This window comes from Rhinopithecus bieti, unplaced genomic scaffold, assembly GCF_001698545.2.
Source record: "Rhinopithecus bieti isolate Rb0 unplaced genomic scaffold, ASM169854v2 scaffold_31787, whole genome shotgun sequence".
Taxonomy (NCBI): domain Eukaryota; kingdom Metazoa; phylum Chordata; class Mammalia; order Primates; family Cercopithecidae; genus Rhinopithecus; species Rhinopithecus bieti.
This window is the reverse complement of record NW_016814655.1, coordinates 2,105,020-2,124,745: the sequence shown is the minus strand read 5'-3', so window position 1 is coordinate 2,124,745 and position 19,726 is coordinate 2,105,020. Positions and strand designations below refer to the sequence as shown.

At 39.5% G+C, this 19,726-nt stretch overlaps 1 protein-coding gene across 1 annotated transcript in view; it reads left to right on the top strand.

Annotated features, from left to right (window-relative positions):
- Nucleotides 1-19,726, top strand: part of SORCS3 (sortilin related VPS10 domain containing receptor 3) — a 620,373-nt gene that overhangs the window by 584,445 nt on the left and 16,202 nt on the right. The window contains exons 21-22 of the mRNA XM_017851830.1: nt 16,546-16,669; nt 18,064-18,176. Coding sequence (XP_017707319.1) covers nt 16,546-16,669; nt 18,064-18,176 — 237 coding nt within the window. The remainder of the gene's footprint in view (nt 1-16,545; nt 16,670-18,063; nt 18,177-19,726) is intronic.

Below are 19,726 nucleotides of genomic sequence, written 5' to 3'. Positions count from 1 at the left end.
TTTTCTTAAGAATTTCTAATATGGCAAATCTAGTGGTGATGAATTCTCTCAACTTTTGCTTGTCTGGGAAATATTTCAATTCTTCATTTATGAAGAATATCTTTGTTAGGTATAATATTCTTGGTTGACAGTATTTTCCTTTCAACTGTTTGAATATATCATCCTATTCTCTCCTGGTTTATAAGATTTCTGATGGCAAATCCACTCTTGTTTGAATGGGGGTTCATTTATAAGTAACTAGACATTTTCCTTTGCCTATTTTTTGAATTCTGTATTTGTCTTTGACTTTTAAAAGTTTGACTATAATGTGACATAAAGAAAATCAAATTGCTTTTCATCTTTTGGAACTATCGGAGCCACCTGAATCTGAATATGTAAATCTCTTGCTAGACTTGGGAAAAGTTTCAGCAATTATTTTGTTAAAAGATTTTGTAATTCTTTCATTTTCTTTTATCTTCTGGCATACCAGCAATTTGAATATTTGCTCATTTTATGGTGTTCCATATAACACATAAGTTTTGCCTATTTTTAAAAATTATTCCCTTAAAATTTTTGTCTGAGTGGGTTATTTCCAAAGACCTGTTTTCAGGATCTGAGGTTCTTTCTTCTGCTTGATCTAGTCTATTAAAGCTTTCAAATATATTTTGTCTTTCATTTGGTGGGTTCTTCTGTTAGAATTTGTCTGCATTTTTTAAATAGTGTCTCTTTGGTAAATTTATCATTCATATCATGAATTGGTTTTCTGATTTCTTTTCCTTGCATTTTTGAATTCTCTTTTTATCTCACAGAGCTTCTTTCAGTCAATATTTTGAATTCCTTTTCTTGGATTTTATAATTGTTTTGTTTGATTGGGATCTGTTACTGGAGAATTATTGTGTTCCTTGAGAGTTGTCACTTTTTCTTGCTTTTTCATGTTTTCTGTGTCCTTATGCTGATATCTGTGCAGCTGTTGTAATGGTCACATCTTCCAATTTTTTGAATTTGCTTTTGTTGGGAGGGACTTTTTCCTGAAGATGTTTTTATGGTGTTGGTTGAGTAGGGCACTTTGGCTTTGATTCTGGGTGCATGTATTAGTATAGTGTCTGTATAATTTCTTTTGCCTTAAATAGAATCAGTGGCAGCTGTGATTCCCTTGCTGTACTGGGGGCAGTTATTAGTGAAGACTGTGGAAATTTTTTGCTAGGGACTGGGATGCCAGGTGGGCCAGGGTTTGGGGTCCTAAGGTAGCAGCAGTGAGCTGCTTATGCCTATTTAGGGGCCTCAGGGTGGTGTATGTTGGCCTTGGTGTTAGAAGGCCCAGCTGCACTGATTTCTGGGCCTCCAAGTGTCTTGCTGGTAGATGTAGTGGTGCACCAGGTGGTGAGTGGGTTCTGTGCCCCTTGGGCAGGAGGTGTGGTGTAGGTGATGGTAGTAGCAGTGGGAGGATAACCCTCTGGGTCTTGAGCAGTTTCCACTAATGTTAGTGGTGGCTGCAATGGGCTTAGTGGTTTAGTCTTCATATCTACAATTAGTGGATACAGATGGGTGCCAGCTCTGGTGGTAGTGGCAGGATGGTGGGCCCAACCTGGTAGTAGTGGCAGGGTGGTGGGCCCAACCTCGGGTGTCTGGGAGGAGTGCTGAGTTACTGGTTGTGGTAGACTAGGCAGTGTGATCCCCAGACCCTCAGACTCTCAGATTCAGTCCTCTGGCTTCAGGGGAGAGCAGAGCCAGGCTAAGAAGTCCTACTCTCAGGCCCCCTGATGTTGTGTGCACGTAGTGGCTGTGGTAGACAGTGGTGGGGTCATCTCCAAACCCCAGGTGGGATGCTTAGGTTGGGGAATGGGAGTGGTTGTGCTGCAGCCCTGCTACTGGGGAGGGCAGGGTTGCTTTTAGTGGCAGCCATAGTCAGGTGGGTGGGAAATACATATTTTGCTTGTATCTTAGCCTAGGTGGCAGAAGCTTTTATTTCACTTGCACTTCAGCCACCTCATTGGCAACTGGTGCTTCATTCATATCTTAGCCTCGACTTCACTCACAGCCTACACTTCACTCACCTCCCAGCCCATGGCAGCAGCCCTCAGTAATGGCAGCTGTGGGTGGGGAGAGGGTCTCTGTCTGGGTGCAAGAAAATGCACAGTGGCTCTGCTGATGGTGGCAAGTGTGATCATTACCAATGGTCTGTGCCTCAGTCCTCACAGCAGCAGCTGGGTGCAGTGATGACTGCCTGTGGGGGATGTCAATAGGGCTCCAGGAATAAGGAGATGTAGTCGCTGTTGGGCCTCAGAGCAGGGTGAAGTCTGTTGGAATCTGGGTTCTCAAACTGACACCTTGCTGCAACTGCTTTGGACTTGGGATGTGTGGAAGCCAGTGTGAACTCCCTCTCTGGAGCACTGACATTGCAGTCTACAGGGAGCTTCTTATTTCAGTTTCAGGGCCCACGATGGTCAAGGGGCTCTCCAGTGGCTAGGATCGTAGGAGTCCATGGTGAGGATGTCGACTTCTGGAGGTCTCTCACTTACCCTTTTCTCATACTGGGGAGTCCCTATCCACATTGGGCAATCTCTCCAAACCCCCAGCCGATCCTGGCCAAGCAGACTGCCTTGCTTCCATGTCCTTCACTGCTTTATGTGCTTCCTGTTACTTCTCTGTTGAACTCCAGGATTCTTTCTTAGATGACCTATTCAAAGTGTGATTGTCTAGTCACTATTTTTGGTTCTTCTTTGTGGAGAAGACAAGTACAAGCTGCCTTTGGTCAGCCATCTTGAAGCTCCTTGGTATCGTGTTCTTAACTCAAATCACACTTGCTCATTGTTGGTATATAGGAAAGTGATCAACTCTTATATATGAACCTTGTATCCTGTAACCTTGCTATAATTATGTATTTGTCCCAGGAGATTTTTGCTTGTTGTTGTTGATTCTCTTAGATGCCTACATAAGCAATCATATCAGCTATGAACAAATAGTTTTCTTTCCTCTTTCACAATCAGTATAACTTTTGTTTATTTTCTTGTCTTATTGCATTATACAGGACTTTCAGTACAATGTTGAAAAGAAGTGGTGAAAGGGAACATCCTTGCTTTGTTTCTGATCTTAGTGGGAAAGCTTATAATTTCACACCATTAATTATGATGTTTGCTATAGGGTTTTTTGTAGATATCTTTTATCATCTTGGGGAAGTTCCCCTCTATTCTTAGTTTACTGAGAGTTGTTACAAATGGGTGTTGGATTGTGTTAAATGCTTTTTCTGCATAGGTTAATATGATCATGTTCTTTTTTCTTTAGTTTGCTGATGTGATGGATTACATTAATTGATGTTTAAACGTTGAACCAGCCTTGGTATAAATTCTGATATTGGTCATGGAGTATAATTTTTTATACATGATTGGATTCAATTTGCTAATGTTTTATTGAGGATTTTTGCATCTTTGTTCCTGAGAATTATTAATCTTTAGTTTTCCTTTCTTGTAATATATTTACCTGATTTTGGTATTTGGTTATATTTGGTATTTGGTATTTGGTTGATGGTTGATTTTGGTATTTGGTTGATTAAATGAGTTAGAAAATATTCTATCCTCTTCTATTTTCTGAAAATAATGTGGAAAATTGGCATAATTTCTCCCTTAAATGTTTAGTAGAATTTGCTAGTAAAACCATCTGGACCTAGTGTTTTCTTTTTAGCAAAGTTATTAATTACTGATTCAATTTATTTAATAGGTACAGTTGTATTCAAATACAGTTTTTCATCCTGTGTGAGTTTTATCAGATTGTGTCTTTCAAGAAATTGATCTGTTTCATCTGGATTATCAAAGTTGTGGCCATAGAAGTGTTTATATTACCCCTTTGTCATCATTTTAATATCTATAAGATTTGTAGTGATGTCCCCTCTTTCATTTCGGATATTAGTAATTTGTGTCCCCTCTCTTTTTTCTTAATTAGCCCGGCTAGAGGCTTATCAACTTTATTGATATTTTCAAAGAATCAGATTGTTTTACTTGTTTTTCTCTATTGATTTCCTATTTCAATTTCATTGATTTCTGTTCTAGTTTTTATTATTTCTTTTTTCTGCTTAACTTGGAGTTGTTTTTTTTTTTTTTTTCTTGTTTCCTGAGATGGGAGGTTAGATGACTGATTCTAGATATTTCTTCTTTTTAATATATACACTCAGTGCTATAAATTTCCTTCTAAGTACTGCTTTTGCTGCATTCCACAAATGTTAGTTTTTTTTAAAATTTTCATTTAGTTGAAAATACTTTTTAGTATCTCTTGACATTTATTTTTTGACTAATGTGTTATTTAGATGTTTCTTGTTTAATCTCCATATATTTTGGGACTTTCTACTTATCTTTCTGTTAATTATTTATTGCTCAATTTAATTGTGATCTGAGAGCAGACATTGTATGATGTCTATTCTTTCATATCGGTTAAAGTGTGTTTTATGGCCCAGGATGTGGTCTAGTTCAGTGGATGTTCTATTTGGGCTCTAGAAGAATGTGTATTCTGCTGTTGTCTGATAAAGCAATCTGTAGATGTTAGTTATGTCCAGTTGATTGATGGCATTATTAAAATCAACTATGTCCTTATTGATTTTATTTTTATTGTTTATCACTCATACTTTTAAAAAAACTTTTTAAAGTGAGTGCCCTAGAATTTGCTATATACATTTACAACAAATCTAAACCCATTTTAAATAACACTATATGGCTTCAATAGTAGTGAGAGTGACTTTTAGTAAAAATAATTATAAATTCTTGTCTCTTGCCTCTTCTCTCACTGTTGTCACTCATTTAACTTGTATATAAACATACATAAGATATATGTTGGTATTATTATGTTGAACAAATATTTTCTGTTAAGTCAATTGAGAATAATAGTTTTCTTTCTTTTTTTATTATACTTTAAGTTCTGGGGTACATGTGAAGAACATGCAGGTTTGTTACATAGGTATACACGGGCCATGGTGGTTTGCTGCACCCATCAACCTGTCATCTACATTAGGCATTTTCTCTTAATGCTATTGCTCCCTTAGCCCCCCATCCCCCCTTGACAGGCCTCGGTGTGTGATATTCCCCTCCCTGTGTCCTTGTGTTCTCATTGTTCAACTCCCACTTATGAGTGAGGATACGCAGTGTTTGGTTTTCTGTTCTTGTGTTAGTTTGCTGAAAATGATGGTTTCCAGCTTCATCCATGTTCCTGTAAAGGACATGAACTTATCCTTTTATATGGCTGCATAGTATTCCATGGTGTATATGTGCCACATCTTCTTTATCCAGTCTACCATTGATGGGCATTTGGGTTGGTTCCAACCCTTTGCTATTGTGAATAGTGCTGCCATAAACATACATATGCATGTGTCTTTATAGTAGAATGATTTATAATCCTTTGGGTATATACCCAGTAATGGGATTCCTGGGTCAAACAATTTTGCCTTCATTTATTCTTCTTCAGTGTTCTTCCTTTCTTCATGTCGTTCAAGTTTCTGACCCATATTTCCTTCTGTCTGAAGAAACTTTAATGATTTTTGCAAAACAGATCTACGGACAAGTTTCTTAATGTTTGCTTTGTTTGAGAAAACATTCTTTTCTTCTTCACTTTTGATGGATAATTTTGCAGGGTACAGAATTCTAGATTGGCGGAGTTTTTTTCCCTCAACCCTTTAAATATGTCTGTCTACTTTCTTCTTGCTTACATGGTTTCTGGGGAGGAGTTGGACATAATTCTTATCTCTTCTCCTTTATAGGTAAGGTGTTTATTTCCTCTAGCTTTTCTTGTGATTTTTTTTCTTAATCTTTGATTTTGTTTTGTAGTTTGAAAATGATACATCTAGGTGTAGATTTTTCAGCATTTATCTATCTCAGTGTTCTCTGATTTTTGTGTGTCTGTGGTTTGGTGTCTGACATTACTTTGCTGTGATTCTCAGTTATTATTATTTCAGATTTTTTTCTGTTTCTTTTTCTGTTATTCACATTACATGCATTTATACCATTTTTAGTTGTTCCTCATTCTTGGATATTCTTTTCTTTTTTCTTTTAACTTTTGTTCTTTTTGCTTTTCAGTTTTGGCATTTTCTATTGAGATGTTCTCAAGCTCAGAGATTCTTCCTAAGCTGTGTTCAGTCTACTAATAAACACATCAAAGGCATTTTTAAATTTCAAGCACAGTGTTCTTGATCTCTAGCATTTCTTTTCTTTCTTAGAATTTTCAACTTTCTGTTTACCTTGCTCATCTGTTTTGGGCTGCTGTCTACCTTATCCATTAAATCTTTTAGCACATTAATTAAATTTGTTTGAAATTACTGCTCTGGTCATTGCAACATCCCTGTTATATCTGACTCTGATATCTTCTCTGTGTCTTCTATGTTTTTTCCCTTTAGTATGCCTCGTAATTTTTTTCTTCATAACTGGACATGATATACTGGGTGAAAGGAATGGCTGTAAATAAGTCTTTAGTCATGTGATGTTAAGATGTGGAAGGAGGGGAAGCTTTCTATCAACCTATCATTAGGTCTCAGGCATTTACAGGTATTTCTGTTTGTTGTCCTTCTCCTGATCCCTCAGGATGGTTAGATTATTTAGAGTGGGCTGTAGGTAGGTATCTATATTCTCCCACATGGAAGGATAAAGTAGGCTGGCGTTGTGCATTTTACTGCCCGTAGCTTAGTTGGACTATAAAACCCCTGCAGTTTAGGCTCTGATTTATAAGTTTCTTCTGAGAGCAGACCTTGTTAAAAAGAACATAGTGCTCTGATGTGTATTTCAAAATAATTATTTTCCCCCTCCCCTGCTATAACCCTGTGGGCAATGTTCTTTAACATTTGCTGGGTGTACGTAGTCACCTACTGATGATAAAATTCACGAAGTCAAGGGGGCTTCCTATGAATACTCCTGGAGTTCTGAACTCTCAGACGTGTGTGTGTGTGTGTGTGTGTGTGTGTGTGTGTGTGTATGTGTTTTGAAAACCCTGTTGTTGTTTTTTTGGAAAACTCATAATGTGATTGGCATTGCTTATCCTAGAGAAAGCTTTCACTTAAAAAACATAATTTAAGTAAGGTACAACATGAGAGTTGGAAGTGTTGGATATCTAAAGAGAAGGGAAATAAATATTCAGTTTCTGGTCGATAACAACCGAAGAGAACTTCACCCCACCCTTACTCCTGCATAAATGGGAGATAACTTATCCCCGATCTTTTTTAGGGAGGCAGCATGATACAGTGGAGAGAACACGGACTTTGGATTTAGGGTTTCATGGGTTAAATTTCCAGAACTGCTACTTCTTAGTTGTGTGAGAGCTTGATAAAATTATCTGTCCTAAACTGTAATTGGCTCACCATAAAGTGGAAAGAATAGTGCCTATCTCAACTTTATTGTTGTGAAAACTGTGCTATTGTATGGCATAAATATATAGTAAAACTATACTATTTGCTTGGCACACACTATGTACTCAATAAATGGATGCTTTTTATGATGTTATTAGAACTTATATTTAGCATGGTTCGGTAAAATATAGAGCAAGATTTATGGACCAAGGAACCCTTTTCTTTTTGCATTATTTGTGCCTCATATTTTCAAATTAATTTTTCAGTATAGATGACTAATGCATTTGCATTTCTGGGATTATTCTTCACCAGGAAAATAGAAGGGTAAGTCATTTAATAAAAGCCCTGTTTGGTACATTAGAGAAGTTAAGCTCCCTGTCTGAGATGAACGTCCCAAATTCAAACACTTGGTTAGTTGCAGAGCCAGACCTCAAACCTGGGTCTACTAATTCCCATTTATCATGCACTCTCCCCAGCCCCAGATGCCTTAGCTGCACCACTAGAGGTGTTTATCTTCTGGAGGTTACATAATTTAAAATTGTGCCTCAAAGAGCAGCAGATACACATAGTGAAGGAAAAAGAGAAAATTGTTCAGGAAGAAGTTAGAAAGAGGAGGATTTTAAGTTCATTTCTTCTGTGCAGATGTGAGGGTTTGGCTGTCAAGTCAGAGAATTCTTTCTTGTTGTAGCTCATTTACCTGATGACCTTTTCTAAGAAACTTCTATGTGCAAGAAGGGCAGTTCTTGACTGTTACCAACACAGTGATTTAGTCAGTGGCCTACGAGGAACGGAAGACACAACCTTTCTCTACAGCCCTATTTTTTTCTTTGAGTGCTGTTTCTAAGACCTGAAATGCCATGCAGTGTCTAATAGGTATTTGATTAAAAACAAATAAATGAACAAAGCAATTGGGGATTCTAGTTTATACTTCTGCAATAATATCTGTGTTAAATTGAATGAGTCACTTAATTTGAGTTTGTATCAATTTCTCTAAAGCAAGGATACTATAATATGTAACATATGAACATGACTTAGTTATTATTTGAAATCTACTGTGTATCTCTCTGTCTCTCCAATTCTATAATCTATCTATCTATCTATCTATCTATCTATCTATCTATCTATCTAATACCTACCTCATATATATTATGCCATATTATGAGAGGGCATTTTTAAATTACATATTGGCATTATAGTTTTATGTTTTTAAATTAATGGTGATGAGAAGTATTCCCTTGGTTAGGAATTTTTAACCCAAAACTTTGAGCATGAAATGCTGCACAAATACCCAGGTCCCAGAGGTCTTACTAGGTGGTTTTGTTCCCAAACAACCAAGAGAATGACAATACATGAGAGGCGGTAGAATAGAGTGGTTGCAGAACAAGACAAACCTAGGTTGGAGTCCAGACCGAATCTTCTTTGCTGTATGCCTTTAGTCAAGTCAAATCATTTAATTTCTTTGAGTCTCAGCTTTATTGTTTGTAATGTCTGAGTAATAACAGTAGTATCTATGATCAAGTATTGCTGCAAGGATTAAGTAAAGAAAGGCATAGAAAGTGTTTAGAACACATCCGAGCATTTGGAAGTATTAGTTACTGTTGTGCTCATCATTTGCATAAATAACATTTGTATTTAGGTTAAAAGTCTGACTTCGTTCCACAGGTTACACTCCAATTTCTAAAAATGTTTACTTGGTCCATTTGAAAGAGGTGCCTTTTCAGTGCAGTGCTATTTGCTAACACCATGCCAGAAACACATCAAGATGGCCGTGGTCCCCAGTAGTTGATCCAATGAGCATTATCTTTAGCTAGCAAATGAATGAACGTCCCTATGTATATGGGGAGTGCTGCGATTTTAGAGCTATTTGGTTCCCTTTGACTAGCCAACTGACCTGTAAAAGGAACTAATACTAATTTTGAGTATATATTTCTGGTACTCATTATGTGCTGGTCTCTTCATACACATTATTTTATTGTTATCAGAACATCACTGATGAAATAGAAATTATCCCATTTTACAGAGAATACAATTAAGGAAATAACCTTGGAAGGTGATGTTTATGGCTGTTTTTATGTGTTTGTGTTTGTGTGACCAGGTTGCTATGTAAGTAGTTAAATGAAGTCATCCTACTGATAAGAGTGATATGGCATCCTGCCTTTATAATCAGACTTTTGCTTGCTGATATTAGGGATAGAAAAACACATATGACATTCTCCTTACCTTCAAGGAGATTATATCCCCAATAAGAAAGCACAATGAGCACATATGCAATAAGTGATAAACAAATATGTTGTATAAGCAAATAGAAAAGAGCAAGAATTTCTGAAATCCAACTGTAGACACATGTGCCTACCAGTCTATCAGTGGGCAATGTGGAATTCCATCAGTACTTTTGTGGATCTTTTTAAGAGCCTGTAGTTTGTGCTACATGTTGTGTGGAATACAAAGCAGTGTAAATTCCATTTGTTGCTTTCAAAAAACATGTAATCTATTTGAGAATATGAGGGCAAAATTCAAGAATAGATAAAAGCAGGTATGCAATAGGAATGTAAAATTACTGGCTAAGTCAAGCAGCCTAGGGAGTGATGGATATATAGACATTGTTGGTCATGGAGAGTCATACACAAAGTTGAGCCTAAGCTGGCATAGAAGGAGCAGTAGAATTGAGGCAGAGAGGAAAGAGAGGGATTTTTGTGTAGAGGTTAGGCTTTGGGGATGTTAGACTAATTCAGCCAAAGTTAAAGGATTCATTTGGGCAGAAGTTGGAGAAAATGCTAAAAGGTGAGGAAGATAGATGACTTTGAATGATAAAAATTGATGCTTTTGCTTTTGTCACAAAAATTCTGATTTAGGGTAGTGTGATATAAGATAGAACCAGATTCATGGACAGTGATACTTTAGACAGATACTGTCAAAGAGGTTTTGGATGTATTTACGTGTGTATGTTAGTGTATCTGTATTTGAGTAAAAGTGCTTTTCTAACTTGTGAATTTTCACATTAATCCCATAGGCATAAAAGTATGGGAGTTTTGGTTTACTACCTTCAACTATTTATCGTCTTTTCCCACCTATTACCACCAGTCGTTTTCTCCTTTAAAACACACAAAGACAAAAGAATAAAGCCAAATAGTATCTATAACTATCAGTTTAGCTTTAAACTACTAGTTTACTATACTATTTGGCTTCATTTCTTTGCTTTAGCATCCATAGCTACTAGTTTAATTTTATTTATTTATTTATTTATTTATTTATTTGAGACGGAGTCTCGCTCTATCGCCCAGGCTGGAGTGCAGTGGCCGGATCTCAGCTCACTGCAAGCTCCGCCTCCCGGGTTCACGCCATTCTCCTGCCTCAGCCTCCCGAGTAGCTGGGACTACAGGCGCCCGCCACCTCGCCCAGCTAGTTTTTTGTATTTTTTAGTAGAGACGGGGTTTCACCGTGTTAGCCAGGATGGTCTTGATCTCCTGACCTCGCGATCCACCTGTCTCGGCCTCCCAAAGTGCTGGGATTACAGGCTTGAGCCACCGTGCCCAGCCTCTAGTTTAGTTTTAAACCAACCTAGTGAATAGAACCATGAATTTGGTTCTATCTTATATCACTAGTTTAGTTTTAGTTTAAAACTAGTAGCTATAGATAGTATTTTGCTTTATTTCTTTGCTTCTTTGCTTATTTCTTTAAGTTTTTTATATAGTTCTAAACGTGGTAGATCCATAATTATATATCCAGGCTTTGTGCTTCGTATGATGAGCACTTTGCACACATTACTATATAATCTGCTGAAGGTTTTAAATAAGGCAAGCATAGTGACTGCATAATCTGTCCAATTTGGGACTGGCAGCTGTTATCAAGGTATGCATTTTAAATTGTGGAGATTTTAGAATGTACACTATTAACTTGACTTACTGTGTCTGGGAAACTGATGTAGGCTGCATCCAAAGATTTCCCTGCAGCTTGCTTAGTTCCATTAGTCAAGTGGAAATCTCATAACTAAATAGTCACACAGTGCTTTGTCGATTTCTTGCCAGGCTCAGTGGATAATATGTGACCTGTCGCACATGAGGGATTCTCTGTGGGGAGGGATGTAGCTCACAGCCTAGGCAGGGCATGAGGTATTTTTCTAAGGGGCCTCGCTGTGGGCTGGCTCTGTAGATTGGATGAAGCACAGAGACAGAGGAGTCAATCAGCTGCCTGTTGGATTTGTGGGGCTCTGAAAGGCCAATTTGCTGGGATTAACAGAGGTCTGGCTTAATAAATGTGTCTGCTTGTCTAATATATTTGAGTAAATGAACCTTAAAATACTTGATTTAATTTAGCATTGGGCACCAGATATCAGTGGCTGATGAAGAACTCAAGAATCCTGTTGAGTGTTCCAGCTTTGCAAGGAAGGTAAAATCAACCATGCTGCCATAACAGCTGATGAGAAACAAAAGCAGTTTGGAAAACAAAATTAGCTCCTGCCATTTCCCCGACACAAGAGTCTGTGGCTTGCCACCTGGGGACCAAGTGTTCCCATTCAGCACAGTTTGTTTGCTGTGGCTCAGTGCCCTGACTGGCTGGCAGGAGGGCACATACTCTCTTACTTCAGATGGCATTCCCTTTGCCCTGCATCCCTGCACCCTTGCTGGGCCCTGGATCTCCTAGGGAAACAGCCAGATGGAGACAAGATCAAATCTGCTAGGACAGGAGGAATTCCATTCCTCTCAGAAGAGATTCATTGCCCAGGACAGCACCAACCCAGTGAATCTTAAGAAGAGAAGGCAGAAAAAGGAGAGAGGGCCATGTATACTACTGAGAGCTGAAGAAGATGAGCTGAAAGTAGTGAAGATTCTCTAAAGAGAAAACTATTAAGGGAGAAAAATGCCTGGTGGTCATAGGTGGGAAAAGATGAGAAATAGTTGAAGGCAGTAAAACAAGACGGGAAGCTGAAAGAGCTGTGCAGTGAACATCCACATACACACCACCTGTGGTCCACCATTAACATTTGCTATGCTTGCTCTATCCCATGTCTATCTGTCCATCCTTCTGTATATATCTATTAGTCTATCTTGATGTTTTATTCATTTCAAAGTAAATTTAAGACACCTATATTCTTTGTCCTAAATGATTCAGCTTGTGAATCGTTAACTATAGTTGAATATTTCTTTACACTTTTACCCCTGTGGGGGTATAAATCCTATCAACAATGGAATGCAAAATTCAACAGTGTGTACTTACTGAGTTTTGGAAAAGACATTCACCTGTGTAATCTAAACTTCCTGAAAGTCCTCTCATGCCCCTTCTTAGTCAATCTCCAGCCCAGTCCCCTTTCTCAGTCAATCTCCAGCCCGGTCTCCAGAACCAACCACTATTCTGTTTTTTCATCATAAATTAGATTTGCTGGTTTGGGGATTTATCCATATTGATTATACACACACACACATACATACACAAACACTGATTATACATATATATCAGTATTTATTTATTTCCTACTAAATTTCCTGCTAATGAATTCCTGGGCTATTTCCTATTTTGGGCTGCTATGAATAAGCCACTATGAACATTAATTTTTTTGTTTGTATACTTGCATCTTCTTTTCTCTTGACTAAATTCTTAGGGTTGTAGTTGCCAAATCATAAAATATACATACGGTACAATTGATGGAGGAATTTTCTTGGCCCCTTCACTGAACTCGCAGCAGGGGCACTCCCTCTACTGGCCCACGGTGCTCAACCCCTTGTGGGAGGGAGCATGTGGGCGAGTGAGTGCGGGATCTGGCCAGACTCTCCGGGTGCTGACACAGGAGAAGCTCCATGGAGGGCCCATGGCCAGACCAGGTGTGTCACCTCAGGGGGAACACAGCAGCCCCAGGTGAGGGTGCTTGCAACCCTGAAGCCTCAGAGGGGGTGTTACGGTGCTCCTTGAGCTCCACCATCTGTGGACAGTGGCGTGTTAGCAGCTCAGTTGGCCCCTTGCCTTGTCATGTGGGGCAGCTGTCCTCTGCGCTGCGAATAAAGTACCAGTGTGACAGTCTTTCTGGGGACCCACACTTGGTGGGTCTTGAACTCTTGTCTGACATCCAAGAAGAATGAGGTCACATGGACCATTGAAGGATGGTGAAGGCAGAGAATTTTATTGAGCAATGAAAACAGCTCTCAGCAGAGAGGGGAGCTGGAGAGGGGACAAGAAGGGCAGATCATCTCCTCCCTGACTTCAAGTCAGGCTGTCTCCTCCCAGAAGTCAGGCCGTCTTCTTCTCTACCAACTTAGTCTAGGGTCTTTACAGACACAGCATGGGGATTGTGTGCTGATTCATTTGTGAATATGCAAAAAAGGATCAAGTGAAGATACCACTCAAAGGTGGGCATGACAGTGTAGAAAACCAACTAGGAAAGGGTAGGTATATGTAAAATAGGTGAAGGATAGGGATCAATCAGAGAAAGCGTACCAAACAGGAAGACAAGTTTTCAATCCAGTCCAAAGATTTAACTTGTAACTTGGCTTTCAGGCTTTAAACTCTCTTTGGCTTGGAGGTGGGGTTTCACTGGGTCCCTGCCCCTATCTGCCTAGGCATTTGGCTGCCTCCTGTCACTATCACACCACTTTGGAAAAAGTTCTTGCAATTTCTTACAAAACTAAACATTTTCCTAAATGGTTCTACCATTTTCCTAAATGGTTCTACCATTTTACATTTCCACCAAAATTCTATGAGTCCTAATTGTCCTGCATCTTCAATATTACTTGATATTATCATATATATTATATATATATTATATAATATATATATATAGCCATTCTGTTGGGTGTTTAGAGATATCTCATTTTCTTTTTAAAGAATGTAGCAAAGGTAATGAAGTGATTGAAGGTTTTCTGTCAGGTAAGACCTGATGGGCTGACCGGTAGAAACTAGAAATTTTGCCTAAATCCATTTGTCAGTGCAACAGATTCTGATTGCTGAATGAGTCCTCACAGATCACCTAGATCACCTAACCCAAACCACTCATTTAACAGATAAAGAAGTAAGGGCCAGAATGGGGACAAACTTTGCCTCAGGATATTGATTCAAACAGTAACAGAGTGAGTTTCAAGTCACTGTTCTAATTATACTAGAAATGGTGACTCTGTGCCACACATGTTGCTATTCCCTGGCCCTGATTGACATTTGCTATGCTCAGCCCAGCTTGACTTTAGCTCCCTTCTCCAAATGGGACCATAAACAGCCACTGTTGACCCTTTGGATTTTATATGCATGTCAGAACTTATTGACACTTCATTCATCGATTAATTCAGAAGGTCACACCCATGTAAGTGTCATCACCCAGTCATAAGTATGGGAAAAAATGCCTGAACTCTGAGGTTTGTCCTTAGTTAAGGGAAGGAATGTATCTCTTTCCATACTCCCTTTCTTCTTTCATTTACCAAATAGAAAATAAAATATGTCAGACGCTTAGGACAGTATCTGTCATCCTGCCCAGCTCCAGCCGTCAACCTGATCATAAAAGAGAGCTATAGAATTTTAAAGCAGAAGAAATTAAATTATTGTTTCAAAGACGCAGTTGAAAATTCTGAGCTAGAAAGGAATTTCAGTATTACAGTAGGGACACCATCTGAAAGCTGCAGCTGGGAGCCTCTGCAGGGTTTTGTACACATGCATCCAGGCCATACATGGGTATGCTGTGAAGGACTGTCCTGCCCCACTTAAAGGTCAGCTCTGTGCATTCTGCAACGGGCTACATTACTACTCTCCATCCTGCTGCCATCCTGACACAAAGAGAGGAGAGGGAGTCTGCTCATCTGCCCCGGTGACATCTCTTTATCAGCTGCCTTAGATCAGCCTTCAACTGTTACATCTTACTTTCCAAACAACAGAGAATTTGAGAGGGCACTGACTGTAAGATGCCCACTGAATAATGACTCATCAGTCTGAAGATTTGTACTCTCTTCTCTCCAATAAGCATCTGCTTTTTAATCAAGATTCTTCTTTCCAGGAAAATAAAATATATAATTAGAGCTGACCCTTGAACAACAAGGATTTGAAATGTACAGGTCCACTTATATGTGAGGTTTTTTTTTTTCCCAAGAAATACAGTTAACCCTCCATATCATCAGGATCCACATCTGCAACCAAACTTAGATTGAAAATACAGCATTTGCAGAATGCAAGACCTGCAGATATGGAGGGCCTACAATGGGACTGGAGTATGTATGGATTTTTGTATACACAGGGGTCCTGGAACCAATCCTCTGTGAATTCTGAGGTATATCTGCATTCCATTTCTCTCTTCATCCTTAAGAAATTCCTATCTGTTATGATTATTCAGGGAAAAAACAGAAAGAGAAAAAGATTAATAAATGATCACAAATATGTATGTGTATTTTCCAACCTATTAAAATGGTAAAAATGCCTTGCAATGGAAAACACAGATATAATAATATAAAAAGTCAGTAATCTGATGGTGCATCTAATTTACGTATATTTTCTGCTCTATGAAGGGCAATGTGTGGCCGGGCGCAATGGCTCATGCCTGTAATCCTGGCACTTTGGGAGGCCGAGGTGGGTGGATTGCCTGAGCTCAGGAGTTCAAGATCAACCTGGGCAACACGGTGAAGCCCCGTCTCTACTAAAATACAAAAAATTAGCTGGGTGTGGTGGCATGCACCTGTTGTCCCAGCTACTAGGGAGGCTGAGGCAGGAGAATTGCTAGAACCCAGGAGGCAGAGGTTGCAGTGAGCTGACATCATATCACTGCACTCCAGCCTGGGTGACAGAGCGAGGCGACAGAGTGAGACTCTATCAAAAAAAAAAAAGAAAGAAAGGAAAGAAAAACAATGTGCCTAGGGTGGGCAATACAAAAGTAAATAACTATGTTATCACTTCTCAGAAAGGTCTCATAATCCAGTGGAATATAGGATGAAAATATAAGTGACACCAGATACTGGAGGAGAAGGGAAATGATCTCCTATTCCCAAAGCCAACAGGAACAGGTTACCAAAGCTGTTTCTACTTTGCCCCAGGAGAAGGAGCAGAGTGACATGCAAAATCCAGGATGCCCAGTCTTATCCTTATTTCTAGAATTTAACAGTTTATAACGTGTTTGAAGTATACTAATACTCTTCCTAGATACTGGAAGAGTAATCACGGTTTTAAGAAACTGTATAAAGTTTGTTTGTTTGTTTTCTTTTGCAAGCTAGGATGACAGTCTGAGAATTTCAGGAAAGGAAGGAAAGTTCGTATCCCACACAAGACTGAATGAGTATTGTTACTTCTTCTTGTAGCCTCTCATCACTTTGGACAGCAGCATTTCCTTCACATTCCTTGCAGAGGGAACCAACACCATCACAGTCCAGGTGGCTGCTGGGAATGCCCTTATCCAGGACACAAAAGAGATTGCAGTTCATGGTAAGCCCTGAAAATTGTTCTGTGATGCTCCTTCCCACTCAGTTAATTGCCTCTGTCCGCTCTCCCTACAATCATTGAGTGTGGTGGAAATTCCTCAGGCTCTGGGAAAATGACATAGGTCAACAGGAAGCTTCCAAACATACCTCCGACCTAGAGATTGAGGTTATAAGAGACGTATACCACAATCAGCTATTTGTTGTCCCCTGTGTTATGTCTGCCTCACAACGTGTTTGGGGTTCCCATTAGATAAAGACACCTATCACAAATGGAAGGAAATGCAAGCTGGAAAGACTCATAGAAGGGGCTAGATCTTTTGTCCTGCCGAGGTATCTACAACATATATGCAGGACACACTCTTTGTGAGATGAGGACCAGCAATTTCCAAAGGTCAGGAGTCATGATCCCTGCCTTGTAGGATTCATTGCTCAGTTAATGAGATGACTTATTCACAACCGATGGCTTTCTTGATTGTTGGAGATTTGAATATCGTTTGCTGCAAAACTGGATAATAAGGCTAAGAATATAAGTTAGGACTAGGGCAGAAGAGTGGTGAATAGGACTACTATCCTGTTCTCAACTCTGGAGAACCATTCTTAAGAATATTATAAATGAAAGTGCCTCTACTGCCATTTCACACAACCTCTCCCAGGTCCTTAGACACAACCACTATCACTGTGGTTTTCTAGGAAGTTAAGTGAAGGCTTGTGATCCTCTGACTCAGATTATGTTCCTGCAGCCTCACACCAGGTAAATTCCTTTTCCTACCTTTCTGCAAACTTGCTTCTCAGGCTCTTCGAGGGGCACATGGAAGGTTTGTGTGTTTCTTTGAAAGTAAACATTTTAATTGAATTGTAAATTTTATACAGAAGTGTGCAGGGCACAAGTATTTAGTTTTATGAATTAACACAAAGTGAATACACCTGTATACTCACCAACCGGGTCAAGATACAAAGTTTCAACCTATTTTCTAATCCTCAGAGGCAGTTTCTAGCACAATGGGCAAAGGGATTAAGGAAGGATAAGTGAAAAGACTCCATTCCAACCAAGCCCAAATTGGTAATGCTTTGTGTTGGCTCTGCGTGGTACCACCTACAGGAGCAGAAGTCTCCTTCTGGAGTTTCATATTTGTCTTTCATTTCAGAGAATATACAGGAAGAAAGGCTTAAGATCTTAGGCACTAACAAAACTGGTAGGAGCACAAATCCACTTCTAATCACCAAATTCTACTTTATTTCAGAAGTCAGGAAACAAGCTGAGAACGAGGAATTCTAGCAGAAGCCTGGTGAAACAGTAGATGCTTTACCGAAAGCACAGTGTTGGTGGAGCCCCACACCTGTCACACCCTCTCTCTTCTCACTCTCCTAGCCTCACCTGAACACTCTCTCTCCCTGCAGAATATTTCCAGTCCCAGCTTTTATCATTCTCTCCTAATCTGGATTACCACAATCCTGACATTCCTGAGTGGAGACAAGATATTGGCAACGTCATCAAGCGAGCTCTGGTTAAAGTAAGTTGGCTTTATCTTTGTTTAAGTTCCTGCAAATAAAGAAAAGAACTAGATGGTGTGGTCCACAATACATTGGCTTGAATTAAAACTGCATTCCACGATTAGATAAAGATTATTTCTCTGTAAAAAGAAAGAGAAGAGGCTGGGCGCAGTGGCTCACACCTGTCATCCCAACACTTCGAGAGGCCAAAGCAGGCAGATCACTTGAGACCAGGAGTTCGAGACCAGCCTGGCCAACATAGCCAAACTCTATCTCTACTAAAAATACAAAAATTAGCAGGATGTGGTGGTGCACACCTGTAATCCCAGCTACTCAGGCGGCTGAGGCACGAGAATCGCTTGAACCAGGGAGGTAGAGGATGCAGTGTGCTGAGATTGCAGCATTGCCCTCCAGCCTGAGTGACAAAGCAAGACTTTAACAAAAAAAAAAAAAGAAGAAGAAGAAGAAGAAAGAATTGTAGGATTAAAAATGAGGAGAGAAGTATAAAAGAGAGTCTAGTTCAATGTTTGAAGAAGGAAACTGGCCCACTGTTTATTATGAATTTTTCTGAGACAGGGGCTTGATCCCATTAATGCCCTAATGGATGGACCACTCACTGAGTTTTTGCTAATATTATGCATTTGTCTGGCTCTTTGTTCACCAAGAGGGTCTTCTTAACCAAACATTTATACTCACAAGTCTACCATTGGCCACAGATTGCACTCAGAAGGCTACAGGCCAAGAAAGAGAGCATTCCAGCAGGGTAATAGAATTACAGAGTTAATCCAAGGTCAAATTTGCCTTAGAGAAAGTAAAAGGGTTTTGTTAAACATTTTCTCAGAGGTAGGCACTAGAATATATTGATGAATAAAACATGGTCAATTGAAATGTAGAAATAAGTCTAATGTGTAAGCAGCTGTAAGCTAGAGGCATGGCCAGCATCTCTATGGGGCAGAGAGAACAGTGTGATTCACGCTATCCAGGGACATGAAGACTTGGCACAGATTTGCAACTCAATAAATACTTGTTGAACCCTTGGAAGTCTTTGGAGAGAATACTTGAACTGTATTTGCAAGGATAAATGTCAGCTAACAGGGGCAGGATGGTATTTGAATGAACAACATGTGCAAAGTCATGGACTATTTAAAGAGTACAGCACACTTTGGGAGGCTGAGGCAGGTGGATCACCTGAGGTCAAGAGATCAAGACCATCCTGGCCAACACGGTGAAACCCTGTCTCTACTAAAAGTACAAAATTAGCTGGGTGTGGTGGCGTGTGCCTTTAGTCCCAGCTACTCGGGAGGCTGAGGAGGGAGAATCACCTGAACCCAAAAGGCGGAGGTTGCAGTGAGCCGAGATATTGTGCCACTGCACTCTGGCCTGGTGACAGAGCGAGACTCTATCTAAAAAAAAAAAAAAAAAAGAGTACAACATATCTGGGAAATGGAAAAGAGTTTAGCGTAGCTAGTTTGTAGGTTATAAGGGCAGGTGCAGCTAAAATTGAGCTAGGATGCTTATGTCATATTGTGTAGGGTTTGAGCGACCAATAGAAGCTTGGCATCTATTCTGA